Source organism: Scyliorhinus canicula, chromosome 5 (genome assembly GCF_902713615.1).
Source record: "Scyliorhinus canicula chromosome 5, sScyCan1.1, whole genome shotgun sequence".
Taxonomy (NCBI): Eukaryota; Metazoa; Chordata; class Chondrichthyes; order Carcharhiniformes; family Scyliorhinidae; genus Scyliorhinus; species Scyliorhinus canicula.
This window is the reverse complement of record NC_052150.1, coordinates 134,732,385-134,755,933: the sequence shown is the minus strand read 5'-3', so window position 1 is coordinate 134,755,933 and position 23,549 is coordinate 134,732,385. Positions and strand designations below refer to the sequence as shown.

The following is a 23,549-nucleotide window of genomic DNA, read 5'->3' as shown; positions in this document are numbered from 1 at the left end:
GAACCTTGGCGCTGCGCGGCCGGCAGCCATTTTGCCGAGTCTCCGACGGTGGTGTCTTTTGTGCTGTAACACCGCGCGGTATCAATGACGGTGCGTGTATCTGTAAAGGGTGACGCCATCGCGATTGCTGTCAAGCTGCTGCTAGCCCCTTCTGGGTCGGAGGTTTCCTGAAGTTCCGGTTGGCCTGACGCCGGAGTGGTTCGCACCGTTCTTGCCGCTGGCGTTGGGCCATCCCGCCGATTGTGGGAGAATCCCGCCCATTGTATCTAATTAACTACTCTGCAGGGACCCTCTAAATATGAACAAAAATTCATTAGCCCAAACTTTTACGATACTTTAATTGCACTGATGGTTCCCAAAACGCCCAGCTGTCTTGTAAGCATGATTTTCAAAAACACAACAGCAGCAGTCATACACTCACTAACCCAGGCTTTGAACCCTTACTGCACCAAATACATATAGTACAATATATCTAACATTCGTCACATTTACAAATGTGAGGTTATCCATTTTGGTAGGAATAACAGCAAACGGGATTATTATTTAAACGATAAAATATTAAAGCATGCCGCTGTTCAGAGAGACTTGGGTGTGCTAGTGCATGAGTCACAGAAGGTTGGTTTACAAGTGCAACAGGTGATTAAGAAGGCAAATGGAATTTTGTCCTTCATTGCTAGAGGGATGGAGTTTAAGACTAAGGAGGTTATGTTGCAATTGTATAAGGTGTTAGTGCGGCCACACCTGGAGTATTGTGTTCAGTTTTGGTCTCCTTACTTGAGAAAGGACGTACTGGCGCTGGAGGGTGTGCAGAGGAGATTCACTAGGTTAATCCCAGAGCTGAAGGGGTTGGATTATGAGGAGAGGTTGAGTAGACTGGGACTGTACTCGTTGGAATTTAGAAGGATGAGGGGGGATCTTATAGAAAAATTTAAAATTATGAAGGGAATAGATAGGATAGATGCGGGCAGGTTGTTTCCACTGGCGGGTGACAGCAGAACTAGGGGACATAGCCTCAAAATAAGGGGAAGTAGATTTAGGACTGAGTTTAGGAGGAACTTCTTCACCCAAAGGGTTGTGAATCTATGGAATTCCTTGCCCAGTGAAGCAGTTGAGGCTCCTTCATTACATGTTTTTAAGGTAAAGATAGATAGTTTTTTGAAGAATAAAGGGATTAAGGGTTATGGTGTTCGGGCCGGAAAGTGGAGCTGAGTCCACAAAAGATCAGCCATGATCTAATTGAATGGCGGAGCAGGCTCGAGGGGCCAGATGGCCTACTCCTGCTCCTAGTTCTTATGTTCTTATGTTCTTATGTCACACTTGCATTGTGGATTGCATCTGCAAATGCCTCATAAAATTAACCTCTGAACAGAAGACAAAAATCTTTACCAGAACTCTCACAACTGATGTACACTCTCCTTAGAGCTACGCTGTAAGAACACTGCCTGTAAAAAAAAACTCTGCATTCTGCTTTTACAAAATGAAAAATAATTTATGTGATTATATTTTAAATGCTTCTATACTAAACCTTTACTACATATATAGGCAAACAAGTAAATACTTACTTGCCACATATGAGGGCTTGGATCGTATCGCTTTAGAGTAGCATGTCGTGACATGGGGTCGGCTATTTTGTCCTGCATTGTATCTGGTGGTTTAATTTTAGGTCCCAACTTACAGTCCCAGTTAACATCTTCATAACTCCTATACATTTAGGAAAAATATATATTACAGTCCATGTAAAAATTTGATAGACAGGAATAGATAACCCTCATCAATTGAGAAACAATAATGGCAATAAGTGCAAGTGATTTCAAATTGGGAGCTGATTACTTTAAAGATAAATTAGAAGTTGGGAAACAGAAAACATAATTATTATCATATAGATGCATAAATCTAGCTGCAGGATACTCTGATGTGTTTCAAAAATCTCAATACGTGGAATTTTGTGGTACAGAGTGTGGTAAAATATCTCCTGATTATGTAGCAAATGAGGAATGGTCAATTACTAAATATAAAGCAAGTGATATTGAAAACTTCAAACTGCATAAACTCAATAATATACTTAAAACTAAAAAGTTATAGATTATGTACTCAAGTAAAGATTGATCTTGTGTACAAGTCGACTTCTGATGTTTGGCCAAAAATCCAAACTTTTTCTGCTTACCAAGGTTACGTAATCATAGAATTATAGAATAGCACAGCATCAAAGTTGTGCAGCTCTCGCGCCTGCACATGCCAACATGCGCTGTCAAGGCTACTGCCTCACTGGTACGCATTGGTGCCAACATCCCATCCTGTAATATGGTAGCATGGTATGGAAAAGAAATGGCAGATATACATCCCAGTTCAAACTTCAAATCATTGAGGTTGCGAAGCAGACTGATAAGTGTACAGCAGCGAGAAAATTCACAATATCAGATAAGAACATTGGTGATTGGAGGAAGCTCCCCACACAGCTTAAGCAGATGCCAAAGAAAAAAATGTGCAAATGGGGGAAAGCATTGTATGGGAAGGCGGTTGGGAAGGTGCACAGTACGTCAATGAAAATTATTCGAATGGATTTTTAATGTATTGTGGATCTGTCCGAAGCTTTGTCATGAAACAAGCAAGAAAATTAGGTGTTGCAGATTTCAAAGTCAGCCCTGATGGTGTACTGTGACAAAAGACTTAGATGTCATAACATCACCCAGTAAAACGCGATGATAGATATATAGCATCACAGCAATTTATCAACAAACATCAACAACAGAATATAGGCAGATTGGTTGTATTGGGAACATGGATGAGACTCCCATGAATTTTCACATGTCGGCCAATCATAGAGTGAGCAAAGCTGGAGAGAAATAGTGTTAGTAAAGATAACTGGTCAGAAAAGTGTAGATTCATCATCCTGTTGTGTAGGTCCAATGGGACAAAGTTTAAGTCAATGCTGATATTTAAGAGAATCATAGAATTTACAATGCAGAAGGAGGTCATTCGGTCCATCGAGTCTGCACTGGCTCTTGGAAAGAACACTCTACTTAAGCCCACACCTCCACCCTACCCCCATAACCCAAAAACCCCACCTAACCTTTTTTGGACACCAAGGACAATTTAGCATGGCCAATCCACCTAACCTGCACATCTTTGGACTGTGGGAGGAAACCGGAGCACCCGGAGGAAACCCACGCTGACACTGGGAGAACGTGCAGACTCCGCACAGACAGTGACCCAAGCCAGGATTCGAACATGGGATCCTGGAGCTGTGACACAACTGTGCTTACCACTGTGCTACGGTGCAGCCCCTCAAAACAATCTAAAAATAGCAATTCCCAAAGGGAATCCACAGTCGCGGTAAAGAATGGATAGATGATGGTGGCTGGAAAATATGGCTGAGGAATATTTGGAGCTGCCGACCAGAAGGATCTCTAAAGAAAAAAAACTCTTCCCATTTGGGACATGTTCAGATCACATCATAGAATTTACAGTGCAGAAAGAGGCCATTCAGCCCATCGAGTCTGCACCGGCTCTTGGAAAGAGCATCCTACCCAAGGTCAACAACTCCACCCGATTCTCATAACCCAGTAACCCCACCCAACACAAAGGGCAATTTTGTACACTAAGGGCAATTTATCATGGCCAATCCACCTAACCTGCACATCTTTGGACTGTGGGAGGAAACCGGAGCACCCAGAGGAAACCCACGCACACACAGGGAGGATGTGCAGACTCCGCACAGACAGTGACCCAAGCTGGAATCGAACCTGGGACCCTGGAGCTGTGAAGCGATTGTGCTATCCACAATGCTACAGTGCTGCCCCAAATCTTGTCAATAATGTTGTTGCTGAAGTTGGATCATAAAACAGTGATATTGTAGTGATTCCTGGTGGTCGACCTAACTTTTTTCAACCATTGGATGTCCCTCTATACAACTCCTTCAAGGATAGCATGAGAAAAAAGTGGAATGGCTGAGTGATTGAAGGGGGAAGATATTCCCCGGGAGAAGATATTTACCCAGGCAGACAGCATACTGATTCGACTTTAGCAACATTGTGTGAATGGCTTGCAGAGGTCAGGGATGAAATCAGAATGGAGATGCTCAGGGTGGTTAGCACTGCTGCCTCTCAGCGCCAGGGACCCAGGTTCGATTCCAACCTTGGATGACTGTGTGGAGTTTGCAGTTCCTCACCTTGTCTAGATGGATTTCCTCTGGGTGCTCCGGTTTCCCTCCACAGTCCAAATATGTGTAGCTTAGGTAGTTTTGCCATGTTAATTGTCCCTTAGTGTCCAAGGATGTTCAGGTTAGGTGGATTGCCCGTGAACAATGTGAGGAGTTGCGGGGATAGGACAAGAGGGTTGGGCCTAGGTAGAGTGCTCTTTCGGAGGGTCAGTAAATACTCGGAGGTCCAAAATGCCTCCTGCTGCACTGTAGGGATTCTGTGAATTCTACAAAATCATTCAAGAAATGGACGACATCGAATGCACTTGATAGCACCGAAGATAATTATTTGTGGAATGGTATAGCTGATGATAACTTGATTGCTGATCAAGATGAATATGATGATGCCATTTAAGAAGCAGATTGGGACATTTAATTTGGTTCTGAAGACACGGAGGAGAGTGATTTTTATGGGTTTTAATACACGTTCAGTGCTTGCTCAGTTGATAAGAAGTATTTTCTTCTGTTGCCATGACACCCTGGACTAGTGTGCGACCAATTCTAGCCCCACGTGACCCTGAGTCACAACGCAAGTGAAACTGGATTTCATGGTCTTTGGTTGAGCCCAATAAACCATAATAAATGACAATTATCAAGTTTGTAACATTAAAACACAAGTAACATTTTATAATGAACAGGGACTGGTTTAGCACAGTGTGCTAAATAGCTGACTTGCAATGCAGGACAAGGCCAGCAGCACGCGTTCAATTCCCGTACCAGCCTCCCTGAACAGGTGGCAGAATGTGGTGACTAGGGGCTTTTCACAGTAACTTCAATGAAGCCTACTTGTGACAATAAGCGATTGTTATTATTATTATAATTAAGCAGACAGAAAATGTAATGACATACTACCCTTTCTTAACCCCCCCCCTGCTTTCTAACTCACCCCACTCTCTACACACATACACAAACACAAACCACACAGAGGTGTTCGGGTGGTGGAAAGGGTGGAGGAAAGGGAAAGAAAAAATATTAATAAAGATAAAAGAATGACTGCCCGACAATGTCTTTCTGAAGTTCAGAGCTTCGTTTTGTTACTTCTTCCTTCTCGGATTAGTGTTTTTCTCTGGCAAGGTGTCTGCTTTCTCTGCAGCCTCTGCATCAGTTCAGGTTTACAGCAAATGATGTGCAAGGCACTCACTGCTTTCAGAACAATACAGCAGTTGCTTCACTTCAGCAAGCTGTAGAGAGAGCGAGAGAGAGTATTCCTTTCACTTCCAAGGCCTAAACACTTCAGCTTAGTTCTCTCAGAAAGCATAATGCAGGAACCACTCACTGACCATTGTCAGGCAGAACACTACCCCTGGCCAGTTAACCTATGCGACCCTCCACAACCTGGTTCCTAAGATCCACTAGGTGCCGAGGAGTCTGGGGCGGAATTCTCCGCAGGGTCGGAGAATCGCCCGGGGCCGGCGTGAATCCCGTCCCCGCCGTGGCCGGAATTCTCCGACACCCGGGAATCGGCGGGAGCGGGAATCACGGCGCGCCGATTGGCGTGCCCCCCCGCAGCGATTCTCCGGCCCGCGATGGGCCGAAGTCCCGCCGCTGACAGGCCAATCCCGCCGACGTGGTTTCAACCACCTCTGGTGGCGGCGGGATTGGCGGCGTGAGCGGGCCCCCGTGGTCCTGGGGGGACGCAGGGTGATCGGACCGCGGGGGGTGCCCCACGGTGGCCTGGCCCGCGATCGGGGCCCACCAATTGGCGGGCGGGCCAGTACCGTGGGGGCACTCTTTTTCTTCCGCCGCCACCACGGCCTCCACCATGGCGGAGGCGGAAGAGACCCCCCTACCGCGCATGCGCCGGTGGTGACGTCAGTGGCCACTGACGCACCGGCGCATGCGCGGACCGGCGAAGGCCTTTCGGTCAGCCCCGACACTGGTCGGCGTCTTTGGCGCCGGTTTTGGCGCCAGTCGGCGTGGCGAAAACCACTTCGGCGCGGGCCTAGCCGCTAAAGGTGCGGAGAATTCCGCACCTTTGGGGAGGCCCGACGCCGGAGTGGTTGGCGCCACTCCGCTACGCTGGGACCCCCGCCCCGCCGGGTAGGTGAGAATCCCGGCCCTGGTTTCTCCTTTCCAAAATACAAAACCTGGAAACACTGTGTCCTGGCAAGCAGGCTATTTTACTTTCAGTCTTCTACTTAAAGGCACATCCTGATTTTATGTCTAAAGAGCAAAATAATAAAATAGAATAAAAGAAATGGGAACAAAGGAAGTAAAGAGGACGGGATCTTATACATCTCCCCTCACACCATTTCAATGGCGTTTCATAATAATATTTAACAGTGTCACAAGTAGGCTTGCGTTCACACTGCAATGAAATTACTGTGAAAATCCCCTAGTGTCACAGTCCGGTGCCTGTTTGGGTACACAGAGGGAGAATTCACAATGCCCAATTTACCTAACAAGCACATTTTTCAAACTTATGGGAGGAAACCGGAGTGCCCGGAGGAAACCCACGCAGACACATGCAGACTCCGCACAGAGAGTGACCCAAGCCAGGAATCAAACCTGGGACCTTGGCGCTCTGAAGCAATAGTTGTGCTACCGCGCCGCTCAGGGAGAGCCAGCCCCCCCCCCCCCGCCCCACTCCAGAAGCACCTTCTTCACCCGCGGAACTTTACCCATCCAAACAAACCCCAATATAAGTGCACTCACCCTCCTCAGAAACTTCTCTTTCATCAACTTCAATGAACCATGTACTTCATGACCATAGACCAATTCATTGAAAAAATAAAAAATTTAGAGTATCCAATTCATTTTTATCCAATTCAGGGGAATTTTAGCATGGCCAATCCACCTACCCTGCACATCTTTGGATTGTAGGGATGAGACCCACGCAGACACAGGGAGAATGTGCAAACTCCACACAGAGAGTGACCCGGGGCCAGGATCGAACCTGGGTCCTATGTGCTGTGAGACAGCATTGCTAACCACAGCGCCACCGTGCCGCCCCAGGCCATAGACCAATTCAAATGGGCTATCCCAAGTAGATTTGTTTGGAGAGTCCCTGGTGGCAAATGGTAAAAGAATCAATCTCTCATCCCAATCTCTTGGATATTCATGTTTGTAGGCCCCAATCATCATTCTGAGAATCTGACAATATCTCTCCAAAGAGCCCCGAGTTTGTGGGTGATAGACCATCGACCTTTGTTGCTTGTACCTAAACTATGAATTATGCCCTGGGACATTTTAGATATAAAGTTAGAACCCTGGTCAGATCCTACTTCTAAGGGTAAGCAATAGTGTGTGAAGAATTGCATCAACGTTTCCACGACTACCTTGGTTGTAAGTGTTCGAAAAAGGAATGGCTTTCGAGATTCAGGTGGTCATAACCATGACCGTAAGAATGTACTGGTGCCCTGCCTTCATTTGAGGCAATGGTCCTACATGATCTCCCAATACTCGACCAAATGGTTCTTAAATAACATATTTTGGAAATAGTTTTATTTTTATTTCATGCTATTTTAGCTTCTCCCTTATTTCTATGTGTATGTCTCAATTATTTATCTCTCTCCCAGTAAAAATTAAAACTGAAGAGATTTAATGGGGTCTGCTTCCTAGTTTGCAGTCTGTAAGATTAATTCAACGTGACCAGCTGCTTACCCTGCTTGATGCTGTCTGATGCTGGGAGATCAAATCAATTCATGCCAGATTCAAACTCACATCAGTAAAGGCAAATTTACACCACAGAGATCGCTTCATATTGATGGGTGGTCAGCAGCAAATGCCATTGCTTCGCCATTGCCGACAAAATCCAAACCTCTGAATTCTTCAGATCTATAGATACTCGGAGTGTTGAAGCCGGGGCAATATTTGTGGACTTCCACGACAGCAAAACTGCTGCCATACCTGGATCGATTCCGCTGCTGTTTAGGGGCTAGCAACGGCACCATGTGGAACACAATTGATTCCAATGAGAAACGGTGCGCAATTCACCGGTATCACAATTGACACACAGGAGGCTGACAAAGCTGAAGCTGCATATTCACACTTCACGCCCCACACACACTATCCCAGCAAACCAGATGGAAGCGAGGAGAGAGACCCCCTATTTCGTGTACGTCGAGTTCGAGAGCCTGCTAGACGCTGTGGAGGAGAGGCGGGTGACCCTGTACCCTGGGGCAGGAAGGAGGCTGCACACCGCCACCATTCACCGTGCCTGGACACAGGTGGCAGAGGTGGTCAGCGCCGTGGGCAATATCGTGTGGACCGGCCTGCCATGCAGGAAAAATCTCCACGAGCTCCTCAGGGTGGCCAAGGTGAGCAGCATTGTGCCCCAGGCACCAACCCGTCATACGCACCCTTAACCCTACTGTCCCCCATCCGGAGGGCAGCCGGACCTCACCCTGCACCGTATGCCAGCACCCATACCTGCCTCCATGGCCGCGTGCCATGGCCACTGAAGCCACCAGCGAACATCAATCTGGGCTGCATACGTCAGACTGTCTAACACTGCGTCTTCTGTTCTCTGCCCCCCCCCCCCCCCCCCCCCCCCCCCCCCCCCCCCCCCCGAAGGTTGCGCATAACTATCGGGAGCAAGAGAAGATTGGAGGGGGGTCCCCGGACTTGCGGTCTTGCACCGCAGCAGAGCAAAGGGCCCTGGACATGGTTGGTGGGCCAGAACAAAAGGCAGTCACCGGTTGGAGGTTGGCACTGGGCGAGGAAGTGAGACCCCACTGAGTTATGGTTCCCCGTGACACGTGTGTCATCACCCGCCCCCCCCAACACCTCACCCACGCCACTCTCATACCCGCCATCACCTCCATGCCACTCTCACACCCCCTCCCCCCTCCACCACCACCACCCCAGTACCCCCCGCCCCCTTCCCGGCCCGTGGTCTAATCATATGCCTTGTCTTGTGTCTTGCAGGAGATGCTGGTGCTGGGGTGGGTCCTCCTGGTGTTTCCCCCCCTCCCCCGACATGTCCCATTGATTATGGAAATGCAGTCGCAGAGCCCGGGACTGCACGACAGGTTGTCAGTGAGCATCCTGCACCTGCAGGTACAATTATCATAGAATCCCTACAGTGCAGAAGGAGGGAAGGAGGCCATTCAGCCCATCGAGTTTGCACCGACCCGTTGAAAGAGCACCCTACCCTATCCCCACCATAACCCAGTACCCAACATAAAGTTTTGGACACTAAGGGGCAATATAGCATGGCCAATTCACCTAACCTGCACACCTTTTGGAGTGTGAGAGGGAACCGGAGCACCCGGAGGAAACCCACGCAGACACGGGGATGCAAACTCCACACAGACAGTCACCCAAGGCCAGAATTGAACCCGGGTCCCTGGCGCTGTGAGGCAGCAGTGCTAACCACTTTGCCACCGTGCCACCTTGGAATCCAACTGCCGTGCAGGAGCAGGAGGTGGTGACACCCAGGCTAACACCGCATGGGTGGCGCCTGTGGTGGAGGCCTTGGGAGTTTTAGCCATGAATTAGCATGTCCAAGGCCTGGGGAACTCTGCACAGGCGATGGCCGAGGCCCAGGACAAAGGTGTCCTCTCACAGGCAGCCATGTGCCAGGTGTGCCTGGAAATTGCAGCGGTGCTCCTGAGCATGGCCTAGTCACAGCAGACCATGGATGAGAGCGGCATTGCACAGGCTCTGGCTGACATGGCCCAGGCACAGTGGGAGGTGGCTCAGTCCCAGAGGGAGATGACGCAGTCGCTGGCTGATGTGGCAAATATTAGGAAGCTACTGGCACAGTTGCAGTGTAATGTGGCACAGCCCCAGACAGAGTGGTCCACTCTCCGTGCTCCATGACCGCGAGGATGCAGACAATGATCAAGACGAAGTCTGTGTCCCTGGCCTGTCCCCCCCCTGCGAGCCGGTGAACCTGCAGGTGATCAAATCATCCTGTGTGCGTTGGCCCTGGCGCCCATCTTGTGCGGCGTCCCATGCATTCCCGGACTCCATGTCAAAGAACAAAGAAAAGTGCAGCATAGGAACAGGCCCTTCAGTCCTCCAAGCCTGTGTCTACCGTGGTACCTGTCTAAACTAAAACCATATGCACTTATGGAGTCCGTATCCTTCCATTCCCACCCTATCATTCATATAATTGTCTAGATGTCCCTTAAATGCCACTATCGTACCTACTCCCACCACCTCCCCTGGCAGTGCGTTCCATATATTTACCACCCTCTGTGTAAAAACCTTGTCTTGCACATATGGGTAAACTTTTCCCCACGCACTTTAAACATATGTCCCCTTGTACTTGACTCTTCTACCCTAGGAAAGAGCATCTGACTATCCACTCTGCCTATGCTACTCATAATCTTGTCAGCCTCTATCAGGTCACCTCTCAACCTCCGTCGTTCCATTGAGAATAGACCGAGTTTAACTAACCTCTGTTCATCCTCACCTTTCCCCACATTATTCTCATCAGACTAGGCCTGGTGATCATCCTCCTACTCCAGCACATCACCCCTCTGCTGCGCGATGTTGTGGAGGGCCCAGCACGATGCAGGTGACCCTCCCAGCGCTATCCCGGAGGGTCCCTCCAGAGCGGTCCGGGCACCCGAACCCCATCTTCTGGAGGCCGAAGCATCGCTCGATCATGCTCCTGGTTGCGGCACAGGCGTCATTGAAGCAGGACTGCATGTCGGCTCTGTGGAGTCCCGATAGGCGTCATCATCCATGATCCCAGTGGATCAGCCCTGTCGCCAGGGGCGAACCCCCCAGCTAGGGGTGCTTCTTAAAGAGGACAGGAATTGTTGAGGGTGTCAGGATGAAGGCGTTGTGCACACTACCCTGGTATCGGGCGCAGGTGTGCATGATGTGCATCTGATGGTCACACAAAAGATGTACGTTCATCCAGTGGAATGCCTTTCGGTTTTTGAAGAGCGGCCTGTCATCTACAGGTTTCGTAGGGTGACATGCATCCTGTCAATCCACCCCGGGACCCGAGGCTTCTCGACGATGGTGGCGAACCCTGCTGCGCGGGCATCATATTGGGCTCAGTCCACATTGAAGGATGTATTGTGCCGACAGGCATATAGGGCCTCAGTGACGGTGCAGTTGCCTCTGAGCACCGAGCTCTATGAGATCCCGGACAGTTCCACATTCGGCGCCTGGAAGGACCCCGTAGTGTAAAAGTTCAGGGCAACCGTCATCTTGCCGGTCACCTGCCCCATTCCCCCACGGTGCCAGACGCGCCGTGATCTGGCAGATATGTCACACTGTTCCCCTGCTCAGCTGTAGTCTTCGATGGCATGCCGAGTCCGGCAAGTCCTCAAATGACAAATGCTGCAGATACACACGAGGCCTCATGCGGTGCCTCTTTTACACCTCCTCCTCGGCTTATTGGGCGGCTGGCTCTCCATCCTCAGTGGATGCCACCTGTTGTTCTGCGGCTAGGTTTGCTGCAGCAGCTTCCTCCTCCTCAAGCAGCTCCAGCTCATACAGCCTCACTGCATCCCTAGGCCTGCGGCAACTAGGAGGTAGGGCATCATTGCTGGTTGTATTCCAATATCCATTGTCTGCAGGGGTGAAAGACTGGTATGTGAGCTCGGTGCGTACCCCCGTGCCCAACCAGGTCCAATGGGAACACAGAATAGTGGTTGACACTGCAGAATCTATCGCTGCATGTCCAGCCCATCCCCACACCCCTGATCCCGTCAGTGCCCAGCACTGTGAGGGCCTCTGGCCCTGGCGCCCACCCCTGCTGACAAGGGCACCATTGACTGGTGCTGCCCAAGCCAGTCGTATGCTCCGCAGCCCCCATGGCATGGCCTGCGGCAATGGCAGGCCATGCCATGGCACCGCCCCAGTCCCGTTGAGGGTCACCCCAGCCCCACAGTCCATTCACCCCTGTCACCACTCCCACCCCGGTCCTGGCAGGGCTTCCACCCACCCCAGCCAGCCCGACCAGTGTCAGGACCGGCTGCCCATGGTCACGCCACTCTGTGTCCTCCCTCCTCTCTCTCCCTCATCAGCCACAACGCATGTTTCTCGATTTTAAAAAGTAGAAGTGAACCTCGCCGTCAGGAATTCCCCCCCCGTGGAGGCGCCACTGGTAAAGGTGACAGAGGGTATAGGATCGGCCCTACCAGCCCAATGGTCTACGGAGCAGCTGGTACACTTATTGAATGAGAAGTTCAGCTAGCGGAGGAGGGAAGCTCAGGAGGACCTAGCAAAGGTGGTAGAATCACTAAAAGCGGGGATCGATCGGGTGGAGCAGAGGCAGGAGACCCAGAGCCAGGCGATCCAGAAAGTGGAGGAGACGGTGGGGGAGCACGAGGAGCAGCTTACCTAGCTGGAGGCCGTGATTGGGATGATGCAGGAGACCCAGAAGTGGCTAAAGGAGAAGGTGGAGGATATGGGGAACCATTCCCGGAGACAAAATTTAAGAATTGTTGGAATGCCAGATAGCATCGAGGGATTGGGCGCTGGCTCATATGTAGCCAAAATGCTGGAGCAGATGTTGGGGGAGGGGATCTTTGACCGGCCCCTGAAGGTTGAATGGTCGCACAGGGTGCTGATGAGGAAGCCGCAGGCGAGCGAGTCGCCGACGTTGATGGTGCTGAGGCTCCATAGGTTTCTTGACAAGGAGAAGATTTTTTGGTAGGCCAGACAGACGAGGAGGTGTATCTGGGAAGGCAATGAGCTCCGGGTGCACCCAGACCTGGGTGCGGAACTGGCAAAGAAGAGAGCTGGTTAATCGAGTGAAGGCTGCTCTCTTTAAAAAGGGAATGAAGTTCGGGGTGCTGTACCCGGCCTGCCTCTGGGTGACCCACAATGGCCGCGAGGATTATTTTGGGACACCAGAGGAAGCAATGGAGTTCTTGAGAGACAATGAACTAGCAGGAGAGGGAGGACATTTCTGGAGGAAGGTGGGAAGGTGTTGCTTCTCTCTGCCTTTTCGCTTTATTGTGTATGGGTTGTTGGTCAAGGGAGAACTACTATTCTTTGAGATGTTTTTGTGGGGTGCTGTGGCAGGATGATTGGGGAACGTGGCGAGTGAGTGCATCTTTTTCCTATTTCATTATTATTCGCGTTATGGAGGTGTGCGAGCAGGGGGGGGTGGGGTCGCGGGAAGGAGTTTCAGTGGGGGGTAGGAGGTTTGGCGCCATGGACGGGAGCTGCTTGGCTAGCTGGGCGGGCTAGTTATCGGACTGCAGTGGGGGGATGAGCAGGTGGTTAGTGTAATAGAGGGGGATGGGAGTGTAGGGAGGGGAGAGCGCTGATAATGGTGAGGTTGCTGTGACGGTGGACATCTGAGGGTAGGCCTGGGAGGGGCACATGTGGTGCGCCTGGGAGGGGCTGAGGGCTGGCCCAGAAAAGGAGAGCGAGGTTGATCGGCAGGAGAGGGGTCAGGGCGCCCCCGACCAGGTTGGCCACATGGAATGGGAGAGGGCTGAATGGGCCAGTCCGATGGTCACGTGTGTTCGAGCACTTGAGGAGCTTGAGACGGAAGTGGCCTTTCTGCAAGAAACGCATTTGAAGATTCGGGATCGGACTAGGCTAAGGAAAGGGCGGGTAGGGAAAGTCTTCCATTCAGGATTGGATATGAAGATGCGGGGGATGGCGTTGCTGATAAATAAGCAAGTAACGTTTGAGGTGGGGAATATAGTGGCAGGTTCGGGAGGAGGGTTTGTGATGGTGAAGGGGAAGCTGTAGGGGTTGCCAGTGGTCTTGGTGAATGTCTATGCCCCAAATTAGAACGATGTAGAGTATTATATTACGTGATTGTAGTACGTTGTTACTCTTTGCTTACTTCCAGAATGGTCTGATGGTTGTAGTTCAATGAAACTATCAGTCTTCAATGTAAAGCAAATAACATTTAATAAATAACGAATATAAGTACTAATGAGTTTGTTCACTCTTCACAACTGTAACTGATGGTCAAGTAAATCAGAAGAAGTATTAGCTATGTTTAACTACATGTGCCAACTAAGCTATATCTCTCTAACACTCCGCTATCTCGTCACTCCTGGTTCAAAAAGACCCAAGATCCTCCGAGTTCAGTTTATATATCTGAATCTAGTGCATCCATCTAGTGGTTGTCTAACATTATGATGCAGTTGTTAACCCTTTACATATCAGTGGATATATAGATCACTACATCCTCCTTTAAAAAAAATTTTTTTTGCGGTGTAACAAAGAAAAATGTATAACCACGTTAAAATAAATTATGAGATGTATATCTGTACAAAGCAAAAACGAGTAATGACTATACCCAACAATTAATATAAGTTCAATGTGTTTGATTTCTTTCATCGTCTTGTCGATCTTCTAAGTTGACGAGGTGGAGATGATGAAATTGTAACTGGTTTGTGCATGTCATCATTACTTCTGGTATTTAAATACCAACAAGTCATCATGAGGTGTTTGAATGGTAGAACCACTTTCGTTGTCTGACCTGGTCTTTTTTCTGTGCTTGTGGTATTGATTTTGGCCATCACTTGCCTTAACAAAGAGTTTGCTTGTTCGTCTATGAACAAATACGAATGTATGAAATTCATTGGCATGACATTTGTTTTGTCTGAACAATGTCCATGTGATGTTTCTACTCTTGGCATTGTTTTGGACTGTTCTGTTAAGTTGTCCTTTAGTTGCAGAGTTGTACCATTGTGTACAGTTTGTTGTTTCTGTTGTTGTTGTTGCTGTGCTCAAAAACTGTTCCCTGTGGATAGTTTGAGTCATTCTCAAAGTTATGAGTATCAGTGTCCTTTGTGGTATCTGGGCTGGGATTCTCCGAGCCTCTGCCCCGAAATCGCGCTCGAATGGGGCATCAGATCGTGATCGTGTCCGAAGCCGGGACGCGAACCTCATTTGAACTGCAGAATCGCCACCAGCCATGCGTGTGGTCAACGCGGCGCAGATTGGGGGCCGTTGACAGAGGCCCCTGCGGAGATTCGCCGCAGTCAACCGGCCGAGTTCCCGCCGGCGTGGGTCCCGTATGGTTCCACCCGGGAGCATGGAGTCGCGGCTGCGGGGGGGGGGGGATCAGTCTCTGGGGGAATCAGTCTCCGGGGGGGCCTCCACAATGGCCAGGCCCGCAATCGGGGCGTGCAGGGCCCGTATCGGCAGCAGGAGCTGCGTGGCGCACGCCGGGGCCCTGCTATCCCTCTTGAAACCAGAGAATCACTCCGGACTTTTCTGGCATGCGTGGGGAAATAGCCCCATTATCGGAGAATCTCGGCCTGATGTTTCATTGAGCTTTATGATTTCAGGTTCACTTGAATGATCTGATGTTGCATTGATCTTGGTGACATCAGTCATTCCTCGTTGATTTGATTCATTTTGACCTCTTGGTACTCCTCTTCTGGAGTCAACTTCTCCAAGATTTCATTTTCTTGTGGGTTGTTTAGAGTAGATGTGGTTTCAATTGATGTGGTCTCAATGGACTCATTTATCATTTCACGCTGATTGTTATGTTCTTTTGTACAGTCGAGCTGAGATCTGTCACTCTCGCTGTGATCTTCCACATCTTGTATGCTAATTGTGATCACTATTCTCATATACATTGGGTCGGCATTCATAGTCTCCTTGTTGTTGATCAAATAAGATGGAGTAACCTTCATAGTCTTCTTCTTGCACGGTTGTCACTCTAGAGTATTTAATTGCTTCCATTCTGGAGACTTTCAACAATCTCTCTGTGGAGGCTTCCATCGCTCTCTCTGCGGAGTCTTTCATCGCTCTCTCTGCGGAGTCTTTCATCGCTCTCTGTGTGGAGTCGTGCAATGTTCTCTTTGTGGAGTGAATCAGTGCTCTCTCTAAGAAGTCGTTCAGTGATCTCTGTCTGAAGTCTTTCTCTTCTTGTTCAATTAGAACATAGAACATAGAACAGTACAGCACAGAACAGGCCCTTCGGCCCTCAATGTTGTGCCGAGCCATGATCACCCTACTCAAACCCACGTATCAACCCTATACCTGTAACCCAACAACCCCCCCCCTTAACCTTACTTTTATTAGGACACTACGGGCAATTTAGCATGGCCAATCCACCTAACCCGCACATCTTTGGACTGTGGGAGGAAACCGGAGCACCCGGAGGAAACCCACGCACACAGGGGGAGGACGTGCAGACTCCACACAGACAATGACCCAGCCGGGAATCGAACCTGGGACCCTGGAGCTGTGAAGCATTTATGCTAACCATCCATTCTGTCATCCATTGTATCAACGATCTGCCATTCCATCAAGGTAATGGATTAATCTACTATGAGTAGAGTGGTATTGAGCTATTCAACCATGTCGCTGATGCTATGATTTTCATATCCAAATATCTCAGCCATGTCTGAGTCGTATTCTTCAATAAACAAATCATCTTCTTTAGTTTTGGATTTGTTATTATGCTCTTCGTGTTGAATGCTGCAAACTTCTTGTGCTGCCATCTAGTGGTTGTCTAACACTATGATGCAGTTGTTAACCCTTTACATACCAGCAGATATATTTTTCACCACATGGAGTTTATGCGGCGGGTGCTGAGGAGGATCCCGGACCTGGACTCGCACTGCCTAACTACGGGAGGGGACTTCAATGTGGTCACAGAGCCAAGTTTGGACTGGTTGAGTCCGCGGTTGGGGAGGGCGCCAGCTGTGGGGAAGGAGCTTAAGGGGTTCATGGATCGCATGGGGTGTGGACCCATGGAGGTTTGGGGGGGGCTGAGGGCGAAGAGATTTGCTTACTTCTCCCATATACACAGGGTGTATTCGCGGATCGATTATTTTGTGGTGGATAAAACAGTGCTGGCAGGAGTGGTTGATTCAGGGTATTCGGCGATCGTGGTTTTGGACCACACGCCGTACTGGGTGGACCTGCAAGTGGGGGGGGGAATGGTGCCCAGCGTCCACAGTGGAGATTAGATGGCGGCTGCTAGAAGATGAGGATGTCTATGAGCAGGTGAGGGTCGCCATCCGGGGGTTTGTGGAGTTGACTGATACAGTCGAGGTCTTGGCCCACCACGGTATGGGAGGTGCTTAAGGCAGTGGTCGGGGGAATTTATATCGATCTGGGTGCATAGGGACAAGCTGGGATGAGCAGAGATGGCAAGGCTGGTGGACAAGATTTTGTGGGTGGATAAGACATACACAGAGGCTCTGGAGGCAGGATTGTTGAAGGAGCAGCAGAAGCTCCAGATGGAGTTCGTGTTGGTGTCCATGGGGAAGGCAGTGGCGCAGTTGCAGAGAGACAGGGGGGCAGTGTATAAATATGGGGAGAAGGCGAGCAGGATGTTAGTTCACCAACTTAGAAAGCAGAAGACAGCGAGGGAGTTCGGAAGGGTGAGGTTCGGGAAGGAAAGAGTGGCACTGGATCCGGTGGGGGTGATGGTTTTTTGAGGAATTTTATAAGGATCTGTACGATTCGGAGCCCCGATCGGGGTCGGGGGGGGGGGAATTCAGAGATTCCTAGACGGGTTCGAGTTGCCCAACATGGAGGAGGGCCTGATGGAGGGGCTGGGAGCCCCCATTGAATTGGTGGAGGTGATGGAGGGTATGTGGGCGATGCAGGTAGGGAAGGCCCCTGGCCCGGAGTGGTTTCCTGTAGAATTGTACAAGAAGTTTTCTGCGTAGCTGGGGCCCTGTTGCTCAGGGCATACAATGGGGCGAGGAATAAGGGGGAACTTCCCCCTACATTAGCGCAGGCTTCGATATCCTTCATACTGGTGAAGGATATGGACCCGGAGCAATGTGGGTCCTACCGCCCAATATCATTGCGAAATGTGGATGCCAAACTGCTGCAAAGATTTTGGCCTCGCAGATTGAGGACTGTGTGCCTGGGGTGATAGTGGAAGATAAGCCGGGGTTTGTAAAGGGGAGGCATCTGTCGATGAACGTTGGGCGATTATTAAATATGATGCCCCCGGAGGAACAGGATGTGGTGGTGCCAGTTGCTATGAATGCAGGGAAGGCATTCAATTGGGTGGAGTGGGAGTAACTATGGGAAGTGCTGGAACAGTTCAGGTTTGGGTGGGAGTGAGTGGATTGGGTCCGGTTGTTAGACAGGGTGTTGGTAGCGAGCGTACAGACAAATTGGGTGAGTTTGGGGAACATCGGACTACACCATAGGACAAGGCAGGAATGCCCACTTTTCCCGTTTTGCCTTGGCAATAGAGTCACTGGCACTGGCAATGGAGCGATATTGCGGGGTGGGAGTGGAGCACAAGTTCTCGCTATATGCGGACGATCTGCTGCTTTGTATATCAAATCCACTGGGAGGTATTGGGGGAATTATGAACATTTTAGAGGAGTTTAGCCGGTTTTCCGGATATAAGTTAAACATCGAGGCAAGGGGGCAGGAAAGGAGGTTAGATGAGCTGACGTTTAAGCTGGTGGGGGCGGGCTTTAGGTATTTGGGCATCCAGGTAGTGCAGGATTCGAACAACTACATAAACTGAATTTGGGGCGTGATCCCATTATCACTGGCAGGGCAGGTGCAGACAGTGAAAATGACGGCATTCCAGGGCTCTTATTTGTTTTCCAGAACCTCCTGATCTTCATTCCAAAATCTTTTTTCAGATAAATTAATGATCTGATTTGGGGCTTTGTGCGGGCAGAGAAATCCCCATTGATAAAGAAGGTGCTGTTGGAATGGGGATGCGGGGGTGGGAGGAGCGTGCTGGCCTTGTCAAATATAATGAATTATTACTGGCCAGCGAATATAGCCATGGTTCGGAATTGGGTGGGGGAGGGGGCGGCGTGGGAGTGGTTGGAGGCAGCCTCTTGTAAAGGCACGAGCTTAGGGGCATAGTTGATGGTGCCTCTGCCATTCTTGCTGGCAAAGTACTCCACGAGCCCGGTGGTGGTGGCAGACCTGCGGGCATGGGGACAGTGGCAGCAGCATCTGAAGCTGGAAGGTGCCTCGGTGTGGGCACCGATTTATGGGAATCATAGATTTGCACTGGGGGAGTTGGACGCACTGCTTTGGGGTGACGACAGGCAGGGATTGAGCGGTTTGGGGACCTGTTTGTGGGGGGCAGCTTTTCGAGTTTAGAGGATCTGGAGGAGGAGTATGAGCTGCCCTGCGGGAACGGGTTCCGGTACTTACAGGTGCAGGGTTATGTGAGGAAGCAGATGTTGTCCTTTCCCGATCTGCCATCCCTGGGTCTACAGGATAAGGTGGTATCGAAAGCAGGAGTGGGTGAGGGTAAGGGATCCAAGATATACAAAGAGGCCCGCAAATCATGTCCATGTATTTCGGCCATGTCCGAAGCTGAGGCGGTTCGCAGATGTACTGTCTGAAGTGCTGAAGGTGAAGGTGACTATAACGAGGCCAGGAGCCTAGTGACCCTGCCAGCATCGAAACTGAGTAGGTTGTCACAGTGCAAGTGCTGTTTGATAACACCGTCGATAACAACTTCCATTACTTTGCTGATGATTGAAAGTAGACCAGCAATTGAGGGATTAATTTTGTCCTGCTTTCATGTACAGGACATACATGGGCAATTTGCTTCATTGTCAAGTTGGTGCCAGTGCACAGGATCGGCTTGGCTAGGGGTGCAGATAGTTCTGGGGAACAAGCCTTCAGTACCACAACCAGAGCGTGTCAGGGCCCGTAGCCTTTGCAGTAAGCAATGTATCTTGAGATCATATGGAGTGAATTGAATTACTTGAAGACTGGTATCTGTGATGCTGAAAATGTCAGAAGGAGGCCAGATAGATCAACCACTCAGTGCTTCTGTTTGTAGATGGTTGCAAATGCTTCAGTCTTTTCTATTGTACCATTGAGGTTCGGCTGTTTGTGGAGCCTCTTCCTCTTTACCTGTAAGTAACCTGAATTAAAATCTTTGAAAATGTCTTTTAAAGAATGATACGAGCTATTTACTACTTTTATTGGTGGAAAACAGTCAGTATACGAGTAATTGTAATATTTTTGACATGAAAAGCTTTTAAAACCTGCCTGGCAGTGCTTATGCAACTAAGGAATTCGATGCAATTTGAACAGTCTTTCCTCACCATGGTAATCAGTGGAACCTCACAATGTTGAGCTGTGGATGTGACCAGTTCTGTGGATGTTGCCTGATTTGGCAACTTTCATCTTGAACCACCATAAAAGCTTGCGGAAAAGATCAACTTGTGTTTTTGGCTGTAACTCAAGTTCAAAATTCCCAGATTGTCTGGTTTCACCAGTTCCACCCAGATTACACTGATATTATTGCTGCAAAGGGAAGTCTAGTACCATCTTTTTATGACAGATGTCCTATCAAAGCTGAAAAGCTACTTGATATAGTATGCAATAATCATATTTCAGGGAGTATATTCTGAATTAGTATAATTTATGCTTCAAAACTGGAGAGGGACAGAAAGCATTTCTGTAAACTATATTTGAAAAAGCAATTTGCCGCCAAGTTGCTACATATTTCTTAACAAAAACATGCATGTAAATTAAACAATCAGACAATCCAATCTTATAGAATAAAATGTCAAATCTGACACAGAAATTTCAACAACATTTATCATCAGAGATAAATAAATAAAACAACATCTGCTCACCTCTGGGTGGTTGTTGTGAACATATATTTTCTTGCTGTTGCATCTCTCGCACTTTCAGATGTTGCATCATATGAAGTCTATGATACAATACAGATACTGCACATTTTACAATACAAAAGACAAGGATTAAAAACTGCATAATTAATTTTAGATTGACAGTCAAACACAACATGAAACTTTACACTAAAGTATCTGTGTTCTAACACTATATTGGCTGGTCATACCTGAACCGAAGGATCCACATTGAAGTTAAAATTGTGGGTTTTGAGGGAATCAGGAACTGAGTGTGGTGCTGGTGTCACTCTGACTGGACTTGTCCAACCTATAAAATATATTTAATTTGCTTCAATCAGTAATTCTCCACTGAATGTGTTGCTATTGCATTCAGTTCTCCATCTTTACATTCTCAAACTGATGAAAGTGTTAAAGAGAAGCTCATTGACAATGGAAGCTATTGAAAGCATTTTGCCGATCAAATCATTAAAAAGTGATTCACAATCATTAATCGGCATATTAATTATCCTGCTAAGAAAACAGAGAACTAGAAAGGTCCCATCAATCACACTCTTTGACAGGCCATATGAAATGAAATGAAAATGGCTTATTGTCACAAGTAAGCTTCAAATGAAGTTACTGTGAAAAGCCCCTAGTCGCTACATTCCAGAACCTGTTCGGGGTGTAGCCACCTGGGGTGACCACTGCCCAAACACAAAATGGAAGATTGCAAGGAATGCAGGGAAAATGGACATGTTGTAAAAAGCAAGCAGCTTGCAAAGCGCTTGTATATTTGGACTGCTGCAGAAACCAGTTTGACTGTTGCCGAAACCAGACAACACTATGAAAAGAAGCAGTTAGCATATTAATGAGGCGATACCGGGCGATCCCCAGGCACAAAAGAAACAAGTTAACACTAATCAATACATTCAATGGAAGGCCAGACTTTTCGGCGCCAAAGAAGCCCAAAACAATGAGTCACAAGAACCGCCCCAGTGATCGAGATACTGTCCCGTTATTGGGGAATTCAAATCAATCGATTGGGAAGAGATCCAATCGATTGCGAGAGTATAGAGGATCAGCCCAGGTGGGTGCAAGACCCTGAGATGAGTATAAGACAGAGACCGCGACCCCAGCTCGCTCTCTCTGCCAGCCTCTCTTTGACCAGCCAGCCCTCCCAGCAGAACACCGTTGCAGCAGAAGAACCTTGTGGAGGAGAGGTCTGGACAGCAGCCGCCAACAAGTAAGTGTCACAACGCACGCTGCAGGAATAGACACTCCTGACCCCCTTTAGACCATAACTACTGGAAGCCTGCAGACCCAGGACAAAGCTAGAGGCCGTTGTTCCCTGATCCGGCAGCCCGCTTATCCAGATAAGTATTTGGCCTATTAGTAGTAGGATTAGCCTAGTCTTATAGTTTTATATGCATGATTAGTAGATTACTGTAATATAATAAACGTGTCTTGTTTGAACTTACTAATTGGTGTATGGTTTTATTGCTTTGAACTTGACCTTGAAACTTGTGGCGGTATCTTAACGATACCTGGCAACTCCAAAGCTAACGAACGAAACAGAGCCAAATTGAGTGTTAAACACACTCACGCAGAATGAGCAACCTGGGGGGGGGGGGGGGGGGGGGGGGGGGGGCTGGTACGGGAATCTATATGCAATTTCTTCTGTTATGGAAGTGACTTGACCACATGAAGGGAAGTTCACTATAACCAATCTGTGATTTCCAAACATAATCAAACAAAACTCCACAATATTCACAAATCCACTATTTAACCGTGCATCCTGCAATCAACAAAAGCTGTTTCTATCTTCTCCCCTCAGCCCCACTCCTGGCCTCAGCAAAATTATTACTGCATGCTTATCAACAGACCCCATACTGGATAAGTGAAATAGAATCATCCCGGAAACACTCAGCAGGTCAAGCAGCTTCTGTGGAGGCAAAGAGTGTTAACATTATCTTTCATCAGTGCGGCGAGATATTGAAAGAAACAGCTTTTAAGCTAAAGCAAAGCTGTGGAGAAGGGACCAGGGAAGGAACAAAAAGGTAGAGGATGGGAATGATTTAAATGCAAAAGTGAAGATGGTGCAAGGCAAAAAGATATAATAATGAGACTAATATAGAAACATAGATGGGACCAAAACAGAAAGATAAGTAAGGAAAACTGGCAAAGAAAAAATGCGCGTGGCTCAGGAAAGTGATAGATGAGACAACTAAACCTCAGGGTTGTGGGTCACCCTGGTGGCTTTATAATGGATCTGCACTCCAACACTCCAAGAGTGGGCGCTGGATTCTCCGATCACGTCTGGCAATCGGCCGGAGAATCCATTTTTACGCTGGAATCGGGGGCGGTGCCGCTTTTCAGATGCTCTGCCCCCTCAGAAATGACCGCATGCCATCGGGACAGCCTCAGGAAATCACCTGAGGCCTTCCCCCGATGCTCCGCCCCCCGAATGGACCAAGTCCCCGACGACGTGGGACACGTGTCCTCACAACTTTCGGGGACCTTGTGGCTGCTGCGGACCGCTTCCAGCACCGCCACAGTTGGGGGTGGGGGGGTGGGGAGCCGCTCCGCTGGCTGGGGGGCTTCGCCAGGGGCTGGGGGGACTGGTGGGAGGTGGTCTGGGGTTGGCGATGGGGGTTACAGGAGGGCAATCTCCCCGAACAGGCGCCGGAATGTGGCAACTAGGGGCTTTTCACAGTAACTTCATTTGAAGCCTACTTGTGACAATAAGCAATTTTAATTTCACTTAATCTTTGGCAGGCCGGGTCTGCGCAGCCAACATCATGTTGTACGGCGCAACCGCCGCTGCCGTGCACATGCGCGGCCATGGACCCGGCCATTCTGCGGCCATATCCGCAGGTAAAGCCGGGGGCTATAAGCGGCGCAGCTGCTAGCCCCCCACT

The 23,549-nt window shown here is 49.0% G+C and overlaps 1 protein-coding gene across 2 annotated transcripts in view; it reads right to left on the bottom strand.

Annotated features, from left to right (window-relative positions):
* LOC119966284 (spermatogenesis-associated protein 48) overlaps nucleotides 1-23,549 on the bottom strand; it is an 87,305-nt gene that overhangs the window by 51,144 nt on the left and 12,612 nt on the right. For both annotated transcript variants that reach the window (XM_038797718.1, XM_038797720.1), the window contains exons 2-4: nucleotides 20,862-20,959; nucleotides 20,638-20,714; nucleotides 1,563-1,701 (exon numbers count right to left, since the gene is read on the bottom strand). In XM_038797718.1, the coding sequence (XP_038653646.1) occupies nucleotides 1,563-1,701; nucleotides 20,638-20,714; nucleotides 20,862-20,959 (314 nt within the window). The remainder of the gene's footprint in view (nucleotides 1-1,562; nucleotides 1,702-20,637; nucleotides 20,715-20,861; nucleotides 20,960-23,549) is intronic.